This window comes from Sus scrofa, chromosome 17 (genome assembly GCF_054392235.1).
Source record: "Sus scrofa isolate SSC_HxYL_T2T_F1_AM1 chromosome 17, Sscrofa_HxYL_maternal_Yorkshire_Landrace_v2.0, whole genome shotgun sequence".
NCBI classification, from domain to species: domain Eukaryota; kingdom Metazoa; phylum Chordata; class Mammalia; order Artiodactyla; family Suidae; genus Sus; species Sus scrofa.
Genome location: NC_139399.1, coordinates 64225495 through 64238484, shown reverse-complemented (window position 1 = coordinate 64238484; position 12990 = coordinate 64225495). Strand labels below are relative to the sequence as shown.

The following is a 12990-nucleotide window of genomic DNA, read 5'->3' as shown; positions in this document are numbered from 1 at the left end:
CCCAAACTGGGATGTAAATACATGTTCCTGATAGACACTTTAGACAATGCAGAAAAATTTAAAGAACCTTATTTCCCCAAATAGATGACAACCCAGACACCCAAAGCTGGTGTTTTCATGTATTTTTTTTTTTTTTTTTTTATTTCTGGGTGGAGCTGGCCTTTAAAAAAAAATTAACTGCCACTGTTTGAACCTTCTTCCCATTTTCGAAGATTTCAGCAGCCAGATTTTGGCCTTTCTGCTCGCCTGTCCAGCTGGGTTTGCCAAGCTGCAATGCTGGCTACCTGTTGGCATAAAGCTTCCCTTGCTTTGAACTCTGAGTCAGGAAGGGGAGGAGCCGGGATCCCAGAGAATTCCTGGCGGTGGCATGTGGCAGCATCACTGGCACTGTCACCTGCTGGAGTGCATGGCATTTCCGAAGATCATGGGTGGCAATGGGGGGAGGGGGCACACTATGTGGAAGAGGGGACTGGGGAGACAGTGCTGCTGCAGCCACCACAGGGGTTTCTCCCTGGCCTGAGAGTTAAGGGGGCATAAAACAGATTGACAAGAGAAAAACACACATAAGACACAGGAGCCCACTGCAGAAAGGAAGACCCAAAGAAGCAGTTAGAGTTGGATACTTATATACTGATTCGAACAAAGAGGATTACATTATGGATACATGACCAGACAAAGGAGCTCTGGCTACATGTATATATACACACTTTCTCTTTCATATTCTTTGCCGTCATGGTCTGGCCCCACGAGATTGGATAGAGTTCCCTGTGCTGTACAGCAGGACCTCGTTGCTTACCACTCTAAATATAATCATTTGAATCTACTGACCCCAAACTCCCAGTCTCTCCTTCTCCCTCCCACTTGGCAACCACAAGTCTGTTCTTTATGCCTGTGAGTCTGTTTCTGTTTCGTAGATAGGTTCATTTTAGTTCATTTGTTTTGATCTTCTTTGTACCAGCTGCTTCTAGATTAATATCTGGAGTATCCTATAGGATCACTTGAAAAATGAAACATTCTCTAAAATCCTTCCCTACTTCTTTTAGGGCATCAGAGACTGAGCCCCTCTTGACAACAGGAAATATCTTTCCATGGGCCTGAATATTTGTATCTGGTGGCACTTGGCTTATGGCTGCTTGAGACTTTCCAGTCTCCACCAGCATCTTTTGCTGGTTTAGGCTTGTTTTTAGGTTTAGCAAATAAAAATACAGAATACCCAGTTAAATTTAAATTTTGGAGGAGTTCCCATCATGGCACAGTGGTTAATGAATCCGACCAGGAACCATGAGGTTGCGGGTTCGGTCCCTGCCCTTGCTCAGTGGGTTAAGGATCCGGCGTTGCCGTGAGCTGTGGTGTAGGTTGCAGACGCGGCTCGGATCCTGCGTTGCTGTGGCTCTGGTGTAGGCCAGTGGCTACAGCTCCAATTAGACCCCTAGCCTGGGAATCTCCATGTGCCTCAGGAGCGCCCCTTAAAAAAGGCCAAAAAAGACAAAAAAAATTTTTTGGATAAGTAATAAATTATTTTTAGTATAAGTATATCCCAAATACTGCCCAGGACACACTTATACACTCTTTCATCTGGCTGCTCTTATGCTGATTGTAACCTCCAGCCCCATGGCCTGCTGTCACTCCTTGAGGTGGGGTTGTATGGGGACCACTCTACCGTCTTTCAGTACTCATGACTCCCACGTAGTTTTGGGAATTCAGTTACCACTTTCTTCCTTTTTCAACTTGATTCTAGCTGTGTAATCTATGGTAGCAATTCCTTAAAGTTTCCGGAACCTGGATGACATTCTTTCTATTTTCTCATAGTACTAAGAGCTGTTTATGAAATTATTTTTTATCCTATTGGACATTTTTTTTTATAATTGCAGTATGGGGAAAACTGCGGATTTGACTTCTTGATGTCATTTTCCTTGTTAGTCCAAATTATCCAATACTTACCTATTTCATGAAATACATATGACATGGGTGTACACACACAAGTGCTGACTTCTCATTTAACCTGCAGGAATTTAGGTGGGGGGTGTTTCCTCTTTTTCTTACACAATTGGAAGCTGCCACCTTGGACTGCTCCCACGACACCTCAGCTGCAAAGCCAGCTCTCAGGTCATCCAGTCTCCTGACCGTTTTGTCCACCTGCATCCCCGATGCTAAATAAGCACAAACCCAAACCCACTAACATTGCTTTTGCCAGTTTCCAGCAGGTGCCAAAAATAAACGAGAGAGAAAGAAACCCAGCCTCCATTTGGAAATGCTTGGCAGTTTCCCTTGATTCACAAAATTAAATAAAAGCCACGTCCTTCAGAAAGTTTGTTGCTATTTGTTTTTGACATATTCTGCCTTTCTCAGAGGAGGAAAAAAAAAATATGTGGCTGAAAGCAATTCTTACAGACAGATGGAATACATTCTTTATTTAAAAAATCAATAAAATGTCCTGTTCTTCAGAAATTCATTCCTGGCATTTGAATAACTTATAGATACTGAGCAGAGATTCTGAACGGCCTGCCCAGCGCTGGGTGACTCTCTGACCCAGGGGAGAACACTGGTATTTCTTTGTTTCTTAGAAGCGCTGCCTGAGGGCTTTCAATGGAGGTACTAGAAGATTTGAAGAGCTATTTTCGTTTGATTATTTCTGAGAACTTTGTTTGGGTGTCCCTGGAAAGAACAAAGGAGGATAAACCCATTACTTTTGTCACTAAAAATCAAAAAAGTAAGTTCCCAGTGAAAAATCCTGAAACGACTTCAGTATTTAAATTCAGGCAAGTTCAGTCCTGGAAACTCTAGAACAAATGTTCAGGATCAGCCATTTTTTAAGGAATATACCCACGATATGGAACGATTGGCTAGCGGAGCCAATATTCTATGATAATCTATTTGGGAAAAGAATCGGAAAAAGAAGTGCTGTATGTATATATAAAACAGAATCACTTTGTTGCACAGCAGAAATTACCATAATGTTGTAAATCAATTATACCTAAGAAAAGAAAAGAAATACACTGATGATAAATACACTGATGATAGGTTGAAGGACAAGGGATGAAAATGGCCCGACACCTGCTGCCGTGCCCACCGGGGGCAGCGGGGTCTGCCTTGGCCATGGCAGGCTCTACCTATTCAAATCCATGCTAACAACATCTGTGCTCATCACTAAGAAGGATGAGTTCCTTTAGGGTAGCAATGTGCCCAGAAGAAAATTACCTTTCAGATTCCCTTGCAGCTAGGGCTAAACATGGGGAAAGGTAATCCATGAGGAGACGTTAGCCAAAGTCTCTGGGGAGCGTCTTTGCTTCCTGAGGAAAAGACACATTCATCAGCATGTTTCCTTTGTCCTTGGCCTTCCCCATGGTCCAAGGATAAGAGGTGATGGGAGCAGGGAGGCAGATGCTGGAGCAAAATTTTAGAGGGAACCTGTGTCCTAATAGATGTTGAGCTGGGACCCGGGGCCTGGCTGTCTCCCTGCAGAAACAACAAAGCCCTATTTCTCTGAGCCATCTTTCATCAGGGGTTCTGTCTCTGAAATCTCTGATCTGCCTTGCATCTTTCTGAATTCTCCTTCTCCCTACCAGCTGGGAAAACGCTCAGAGCTCCTGTGATTGGATAAGGTCTTCTTGGAAAGCTCCCTTTGCTGTAGAGCGTGACTCAGTCCCTAGGGGGACATTGTGTCTTATGCAGAGGGTCCAGCCACACTCAAGGGCGGTGGGGGGGAGGTTATACAAGGGCAAGGCTCATGGGGTGGGGTCATTTTTAAAATTCTGCCTACCACACCCACCTGGGAAAAGAAAAAACACTGCCAGTTAGACTATGGAACAATGTGCTGTTTGTTTGTTTGTTTAGGGCTGCACCCATGGCATATGGAAGTTCCCAGGCTAGGGGTCTAATTGGAGCTGTAGCTGCCAGCCTACACCACAGCTGTGGCAATGCCAGATCTGAGCCGCATCTGTGACCTATGCTTCAGCTCATGGCAAAGCCAGATCTTTAACCCACATCTTCATGGATGCTAGTCAGGTTCGTTACCGCTGAGCCACAACAGGAACTCTGAAACAGTGTACTTTTTAAAATGATCAACTGTATCCTGTATCCCCATTTCAGAAGAGCAAAATGTGAAAAACATACCTTTTAGTATCAGTGAAATACGTCCTTCCCAATTTTGTACTCATATTATTGACATATAATAATTTGAGGAAATTGAGATTCGGAAGGTAATTTATCTAAAGACAGAAGACTGATGAGAATTTGACCTTCGCTACTAATGCTGAAGCCTTGTACTTGAACTTCCCATACCAAATGCCAGCCCGAAAATACAGGTACCGGGCAGCATCGCTTTGGGAGGGGCCGGTCGAGGGAAGGCTGCCCTTTCCTTGAACATCTTCCTCTTCCTTCCTTATCTTCCCACTCAGTGCCTCTCTATCTGCCAAGGTCCAGCAGGGCGTTTCTGTGCAGAGGCACCTCCCCCATCAATGGCCATGGAGATGGTAGAGACGGGTCTGCGGGACATTTAGAGGCTCAGCTGATTTGGCCCTAAGAGCAGCCACCCCGATGCCCTGTGGCCAAGTCTTTGGTTATTGAGAGGAATCAGTCGAAAACTTATGAGAGAATACACTGGTGCAACATTTCTGAAAAATGACTTAGCAGCATGTGGCAACATCCTTGAAACCTTCATGCATATTCAACAACAGTCTCTCTTGTAAGAATTAATTCTTAGAAAGGAAAAAGTCATCATTGTGGGCGAAACAAACAATAAAGAGATGTTCATTACAGCATTATTTATGGTACCAAAAAGCCTGGAGACTATCTCTGTGTTCTGTAGATAGTTAAGTAAATCATGCAGCACATATTAAAATGATGTTGCAATATATTTTTTTAATAGAAACAGGGATATGTTTTAATAGTTTGCTAAATTTAAAGCCCTATTACAAAATAGCCTAAACAGTGTAAGCCCTTGTATATATTAGAAGGCCAATGGGACAGTTAGAAAGCTTAGTTCTGGAGCCAGGTTTTGGGTGTTTAAGCCAATATGCACCATTTTTAGCCTCATAATCTTGGGCAAATTACTTAACTGGATGGTGGCCCTTCTCATGTCTGAGTGTCAGGGAGTCAGTTTGTATCCATTCATCCATATACGTAATCACAGTCACAGTCATACTCTGACTAGATGACAATAATAGCTACTAATCCGACTCTTTGTTATGTGCCAGGCACGGTTCTAAATACTTCATAAACCACTCTTGGTTTTCGTTCTAATTCCTGTCTCAACTTGTGATTATATATCCATCTGTGTGTTTGCTGGCCACCACACTGGACCAGCCAGGGTTAGCATTTGTTATCTTCACCATTTTAACAAACTCAGTGCCTAGTATATGCTTTGCATCCAGTTGGCATTTAATAGTGTATGTGAGATGGATGGATGAGTGAATGAATGAATGAGTACTACAGCTCAAAAGTAGTTTCTTCTAGGGAGTTCCCATTGTGGCGCAGTGTAAATGAATCTGACTGCTATCCATGAGGACGCAGGTTCAAATCCTGGCCTTGCTCAATGGGTTAAGGATCCGCCGTTGCCGTCAGCTGTGGTGTAGGTCGCAGACGTGGCTTGGATCCTGCGTTGCTGTGACTGTGGTGTAGGCTGGCAGCTACAGCTCCAATTCAATTCCTAGCCTGGGAACCTCCATATGCAGCTGGTGCGGCCCTAAAAAGACAAAAAAAAATTTTTTTTAATGTAGAAGGGCATTTATACTTCTCTCTTTGACAGTTTGAACTGCAGATCATGTGGCTTAAACAATAAACATTTATTCCTCACAGTGCTGGAGGCTGGCAAGTCCACGTTCAAGGTGCAGGTAGATTTGGTGTCTGGTGAGAACCCACTTCACGGTTCATAGATGGCCATCTTCTCGTCGTCTTGCTGGGTCATTGCAGTGAAGCTCCACCTTCGTGACCTCATTGCCTCCCAAAGGCTCCATCCTAATACCACCATGCTGGGGGTTAAGATTTCAATGTATGGATTTGGGGGCAGGGGAACACAGAGGGTCAGCCTATAGCGGCTCTCTTCCCATAAAAGCATGTGTGCACAGCAATTCCATACCCAGTGTGTTCCTTATACTGTGTGTACATCCATCCATGCACGTCCATCATTGCCGTTATTTTATGAGCTCCTTGAAGCTGGGATCAGCTTTTACTCAGCTCTGCTTCTTCCCCAGCCCTTAGTACAGTCTCTCACGGCAGCAAGTGCTGAGCTTATGTGTGTTGAATTGGAGCAGGAAGCTGCTAGTTGACTGGGATAGCTAATTTGGTAAACTAATTGCTCTTAATGAGTGAAAATGGCTCACCACGTGCCCTTCTTCCTCGCTAGCATCTTTGTGCTTATATAGGAAACTTCTGTCCTTAGAAAAATCTCAGGGGATTTGAGTGATGGGAGTCTGGGGTACTCAGAGCAATTAGAGGATTTTTGAGATAGACATCCTTGCTAGCCCTCATATCATGTAGGCAAATAACTTCCAAGGCAAAAACAATGGCTTACACGTGCAAGTTTCCATTGGCTGAGTGTTTACAGTGTGCTAAGCACTGTGCAAAACATTTCATATATGCGTGAGCTTCCTTTGATGGCTTCTTAGATTGCTCCCATAAAGGCAATCCCCTTTATTCTGAGGAGGGGATTAAAGCAGAGGAGATAGTCCGTTCCCACCCAGGTCATACTCAGCTAACAAGAAACGCTGTTGGTATTTGAACCCAGCCTAACTCCATAGCCCCTCCAGTGGCCCCTGTACTGAGTGCCTGCCAAGAGGTTGTCGGGTGGCTCTGCTGTGTTCTGTGGTAAAGAATTGAATGGCAATGCCATGCAGTTTGTGGAGGGAAGATACCGTGAGGAGGTGATGGAGGCTGACAAAGACACAACCTGCTCTATGCAAGCAGAGTGGTCCCTTTAACCACGTGGGACTTAGGGAAAATGCCAACAGCAAGAGGAAACACAGCTAGCTGAGGAGCCCAAATGGACCATCCTCAAAACAGAACAGAGGCAGGATGGGATGGACTTAGAATATTGGTGCCAATGGAAGAAGTGGAAGGGATCTTTTCTTTCTGGATGAGCTGCAGTAAAGGCAGGGACCCTATTGCCCGCCCCCTTTATAATCTGGCCTCATGTTTAGATGGCAGGGGTAATTTGGAGATTTTTTTTCTCTAAACCTGATTTTCAGGTTGATAGAGTATGTTTACACATAGGCAAGTAGGGCATTTCCTCTTCAGTTCTTAAAAGCAAACAATTAAAAGCATTAGACGGTGTTTGTCCTTGGCAAGCGTGGATGTCTGTGAGAGGGTGAGGCTAGAAATTAAGAATTTATCCTAGGCGCTGAATATTTATGTATCCTTTAATTCTCTAAAGAGATGGATTTTTTTTTGTATGTGACAAATGTATTAGACTCTGCTTCTCAATTTCACTTGTTGCATTCATAAGTTAATTTATTATTTTGAGTGATCTGAAAATGTGCTAAAATACCAGCTAGTCACCCTGGGAAAGAGTGATGGTTTGGGATGTCTGCTGACAAATGTTTGCCCAAGGCGAAGCAGTTCTTGAAAGGAAGCTACACTTTAATTAAAGTTGTGCCTTTTAAATCTCAACATTTGATTGTTTGTCTTTAATGAAAATTTAGATAAAGGGGCTCGTTAATTATATATCTGCCTCCCAGTGTGGTCCTTTTCCATTTGCTTTTGTTATCATGACTTTTTCCAATTTTGCTTAACTGATGAGGACATATCAAATATTCCCAGTTATTAAGGGCCATAGCAGCAAACCCTTAGTAAATTAGCAAAAATACTTTACTAATTAACGCGAGTTATCGGACCTCAAAATTGAAGTGTTTTGAGGTCATATGGTGAAATGGTTTTAAGTAGAAGTGGGGAAAAATGTAGGATTGTTCAATCCTACTGGTGCTATTCATTTTGATTTCAGAAAAGTAGAATGAATTTTTGGTTCGATAGAGGCTCAGTTGTTAGTAAAGCACTAAATGTTTGAGAGAAAACATATAAAAAAGCAAAATATCAATAACTGTGGGCATTTTAGACATTTAAAAATACATAGGCTTTTAAATGATAGGATAAATGTATCTGTATGTAAAACACAGGAGAATATTAAAAATAATACCTAGAAAAGTGCAGAAAATATCTCAGTTCAGATCATCTGCCCTGTCATTTCCCAATTACAATGGCTTCTTAATATTTAAGTCTACTTTTTCATATGTACCGTTGTCTAGGTGCCCATATATTTATACGTAATCAGATATATTAATGAGGATCAAAATACATATCTGTTCATAGAATATGTATTTATATATTCAGTTATAAATTATGCTGGTTATTTTCTATCCTTTTAAGGTACTAAATCAATGATGAGTCTTTGTCGGCAAACAACAGAAACCTACCCTGACTTACGTATCCAAAACCAGAATTTATCTGAAGGGTTGTTGGCTGCTCAAAGGGTTGAAGGATCTAGACTTCGAAAGGGTTGAAAGACCTAGACTTCGGAAGTTCCAGAAAGTGTTGGTGGCAGACATTGCCTGACAGTAACTTTTAGCTGTGGCTTCTGCGGTGAATGAAAGCCAGTGAACGTGAGGCTGTTTTTGTGGGTCATTGAGGGAGGATGTGGCTGTGCTCAACTGGCTAGACTTAGGCACGAGTCTTTCCCTGAACTGGAAGGGGGAAGATTCAGACACAGTCATCAACAGTCCTAGCAGACAGCAGCCAAAGGAAAAGAGGGAGGTGTCCCTTAAAACATCCCAGAACTGTTTCTGAAAGAAGACGCGTTGGGTATGATGCTCACACACAGCAGGTCTCTACCTCCATGATTTTAATCCTATTTCTATGGTCATTTTGATTTCTTCAATGAGATTTTGAATTCCTTTATTGCGGCAATATCCATCCTGCGGTGGTTTTGAGCCCCAGGGAACAGTCGCCCATATGTCTGGAGACATTTTTGGTCATCAAAACTGGGGCATTGCTCTTGGCCTCTAGGGGGAAGAGGCAAGGATGCTGCTAAACATATACAAAGCACAGAACTGTCCCCTATGGCCAAGAATTATCTGGTCTTAAATGTCAACAGTCTTGAAGTTGAGGAACCTTAGTCAAAGGCAGAGTTTATAACTTTTCAATCCCAGTGATATCCTAGTAGAGAATTGGGCCTAGCAGGCCTTGACCCACAGGTGAGTTTTTAGACCCCTTCCTGCCATGTTACTGTTTCTATTTTCACTTTCAAAGAAGAGAAATGCTACAAGAGAATGGTGTATCATTATACATAGAAACCAGACTTCCTAATTGAAAGAAGGAATTCCAGTGATCAGAGAAGGAAGGGACTGACATTGACCAAAGTCAGCTGAAGTTTTTCTGAATATGACAATGACAAGGGAGCGCCTAAGAGATCAGATGGATTCAGAGAAGTGGGAAGAGGTGGGGCGCAAATTGACTCCGCTCTCAACAGGAGAGTAACTATGACTCAGGACATGGTGGAGAGAGTGGCATGAGTCAGGATGGCGTGGGCAAAACAATACACTGAGAGAAGTCTGACTAAATAAGGCAGAGAATGAAATGTTGGTGCCTTTGGAGGACAGACAGGTGGGGCATGGCGATAGGAGTGGTGAGAGCTTTGAGAGCACGTGTCCTGCCTGCAGTGGGAAGCCGTGACTCAACTCTCACAGCTGTTTTGTTGTAGAAACATGAGCTCAGTGTTTCTCGATCTTCTGAGTTTTCCAAGGGCAGCTGGAAATCTGGATTTCATATGCTCCTTCACAATCTGCAAGTGCTACAAGTGAATTTTGTATACATATAATTTTGTCTTTTTAGGGCAGCATATGGAAGTTCTCGGTCTAGGGGGCAAATCGGAACTGCAGCTGCCAGCCTACACCACAACCACAACCACAACCACATGGGATCCAAGCCGGGTCTGTGACCTACACCACAGCTCACAGCAAGGCTGGATCCTTAACCCACTGAGCGAGGCCAGGGACCAAACCTGCGTCCTTATGGATACTAGCCAGGTTTGTCACCTGCTGCACCACAACAGGAATTCCCAAGGCCATTTCTTAATGGCTATATTCCCCACAAGTATCTGACTTTTGACATAAACTTTCTTCCCTTCCCTTCTGAAATATTCCTTTTTTTTCCTGCTCACCTTCTTACCTTTCCACCCCATCTTAATTCTCCTCAGTCTTAGCCAGGAAACAACCCCAGGTTCATATTACTCTATGGGGAGCTCTTTACTCTCTCTGTGTTTTACCTTATCTCGTTCTTCTAGACCAGGGTGCAAGAAGTTCTCACTTTTCACACTTAAGGTGGATGTTCAAGTTAGAGCCAACTGATAGAAAACCTGGTTCACACAGGCTTAAAAAATAAATAGAATTCATTGCCTTTTGACACAGAAGAGCTAAACTGTAGTAGAACTGACACCAAGCAAGGGATAGCCCAGCAGTGTCACCAAAGCTTTAGTTTTCTTCAATCTCCCATCTTCCTTCCATGGTGTCTGGTTCATCTTAAGCCTGATTCTCTTATGACCCCCAAGCAGCTGATGCCCACAGCACTTCCTCACTGGGAGTGTCGCTGTCCCACCAAAAGTCCTGAAACTCCCTTTGTTTGGATTTGCTTAGGTCACATAACTGCCCTGCACCAATTACTATAGCCAGAAGAATGGGATGCACCAATAGGCTTAGCAAAGCCATGTGCCCTGTCCTTAGGGATGGGTGGGTTTAGAGTCTCTGGGACCCTGGAGACCATAGATGGAAATGAGAGGGGTCAGATGTAGGAAAGGCTGCAAACGTATGTCCATTGCAGGGTGCTTCAAAGTATTTGTTTAGACCAGCCGTTTTCAAATCTGAGCATCAGCATCGCCTACAGATCTTGGAAATGTACAGAATTCTGGGTCACATCCCCACGGTTTCTGATTCAGTAGGTCCATGATGGGGCTGAGAATCTTAATTTCCAGTGAGTTCCCTACATGATGCTGGTGCTGCCAGTCTAAGGACAGCAGGTTGAGAGTCACGGAGTTAGATTGAAATAAAACAAACTAAGCAAAAAACTAGCAAAGATTGTTGCTGAAATCATTCAGGATCTCCCTTAGAAGTCAGAAGTAGCGATCTTTCATTGTAATTTAAGTAGTGATTTTAACCTTGTTTTCTTCCCAAGGTGTGTAAAGTCATCTGGCCCAGTGGGGGAAACAGACCCCAGGGCAGGGGTGGGGTGGGGGTGGGGAGCGGGCGGTGATGTGACATGTCCAGGATCCCATACCGACTTTGTGACCCAGCTCCGAGTGGTTCCCTCTTTTCACGGCATCATGCTATCTTCACAGAATGGGCAGCGGGGAGCCATTCCAGGGCATTCCACAGAAAGCATCCTGGTAGGAGCGTGGCGTTCCTGGAACACAGCAGCTGTTGAGGGTGTCAGTGCCGCCGTGGAGGTGATTTCTCCTCCAGCCAAGCTTTAGATGGAAATGGGATTTGTACCCTGTCTCTGAGATGACGCAGGGCAAAAACGCCGCCCTTGGGCTGCTGGGGACGAGCTCCGCGTCCTCCTCATAACACTAAGCAGACAGCAGAGGCCGAATGTCCTGCTGCTGAACAGAAGTCGAGGCTGAAACAGGGGACCTTAGAGAGATTGAGTCCAAGATAGAAGTTCACCTTTCACCAAGGTGAATAGTAAAGGGAAAAAATAAAGCGATTTGTCTTTGAGAGGCACCCTTTAATAAGGCAGACCATCTGGCTCCCTGATTTTAAAGATTGTTCCTTGGGGCTCGTGGGAAAACCCGTCTCTCACTTGCTGAGCTTCGGCTTCCCACGGTTTAGGGGCTGCCCGGGGGAGACTTCTCCAGTACCACCTTCCACACTCCCGCAGACACTTGGCAGCGCTTCTCTGCTCGGAATTTATACTGAGAGCAGTATCCTTATTGCTACAAGCTCCAGCAGCAAATTCATGGTGCCCTGCTTCAGCGTGTTGCTACCGGAAAAACCACGGCCCAGCACGTGGCACATTCTTCCTTCCCTCCTTCCCGTCCCTTCCCTCCCTCTGTGTTTTACTTTATCGTCTCTTTCTAGACCAGGGTGCAAGAAGTTCTCACTTTTCACACTCTGCCTCCTTTCCCGCTGTCCCTCCCTTCCTTCCGACATTCAGCAAGCTTCCCTGAGTGGTGGCTGCTGCAGGGGGAAAGAGGGAGATACAGGGCAGAGCGCTTAGCCTCGAAGAGCTCTTCCTCTGTTAGAGACCATTAATCTTGACCCTGAGTACTTAAGATGCAAGGCAGAAGCACCAACATGAAACCGAATCCACATGACCTTCACCTGTTAGAGTCCTTTACTGGGGCTTCTGTTCGTTTACCCTCTGCTTACTGAGCGGAGCTCTGGTCTACTGAGTCCTGAACAGGACCAAAAAGGTCTCCTGTTGGCAGCGGGCGAGAACAGAAACAGGTAAAGCGACAACTGCGCAAGGCTTTCAGATAGCGAAGAAGGGGCATCCAGTGAATAGCTCCACAGAGAGGGAGGCGGGGCGGAGTGCCCTGGAGGCAGGGGTAATGGGAGGCTTCTCAGAGGAGATGGCATGTTGAGTTGAGACCCAAAGACCAGCCTTCCAGGCTTTTGCTGTCCAAGCTGTGGAAAGAGTAAATGCACAATTCCAGGAGACAGACGTGTTGGCAAGCTCAAGGAACTGGGCGAGACCCCATGGGGCTGGAGGATCGTAAACTTTGGGGGAAAGAAGATGGGCACACGTAAGGCCAGATCAGCGGGTCTTGGCTTGATCCTTGGTGAAGGGCTTGGGTTTTGCTCTAAGTGTAAAGAGAAGGAGCCATTGGAGACTTCGGAGCCACAGAAGCGACTCTAGGCAAATATATTAGCAAGGCATCCTGGGACCTTCCAGATACCACTGGGCCAACATAACCTACACCTGTGCTCAATTACACGCGGCGAATTGACTGTGTCCTTTTATATAAACAGGGTATGACCGCCAGCTCCTTCTTGGGGGAGTCAGACC

General features: G+C 44.8%; 1 protein-coding gene across 4 annotated transcripts in view; it reads left to right on the top strand.

Moving 5' to 3' along the window:
• The window catches only part of LOC146395394 (uncharacterized), a 172639-nt gene extending 165034 nt beyond the window's left edge, over positions 1–7605 (top strand). For all 4 annotated transcript variants that reach the window (XR_014831844.1, XR_014831843.1, XM_085002900.1 and 1 more), the window contains one exon: positions 5797–7605. Coding sequence is in view for 2 of the 4 variants with exons in the window: in XM_085002900.1 (XP_084859026.1) it covers positions 5797–5851 (55 nt within the window). In the remaining 2 variants the exon portion in view is untranslated. The remainder of the gene's footprint in view (positions 1–5796) is intronic.
• Positions 7606–12990: the final 5385 nt, after the last annotated feature.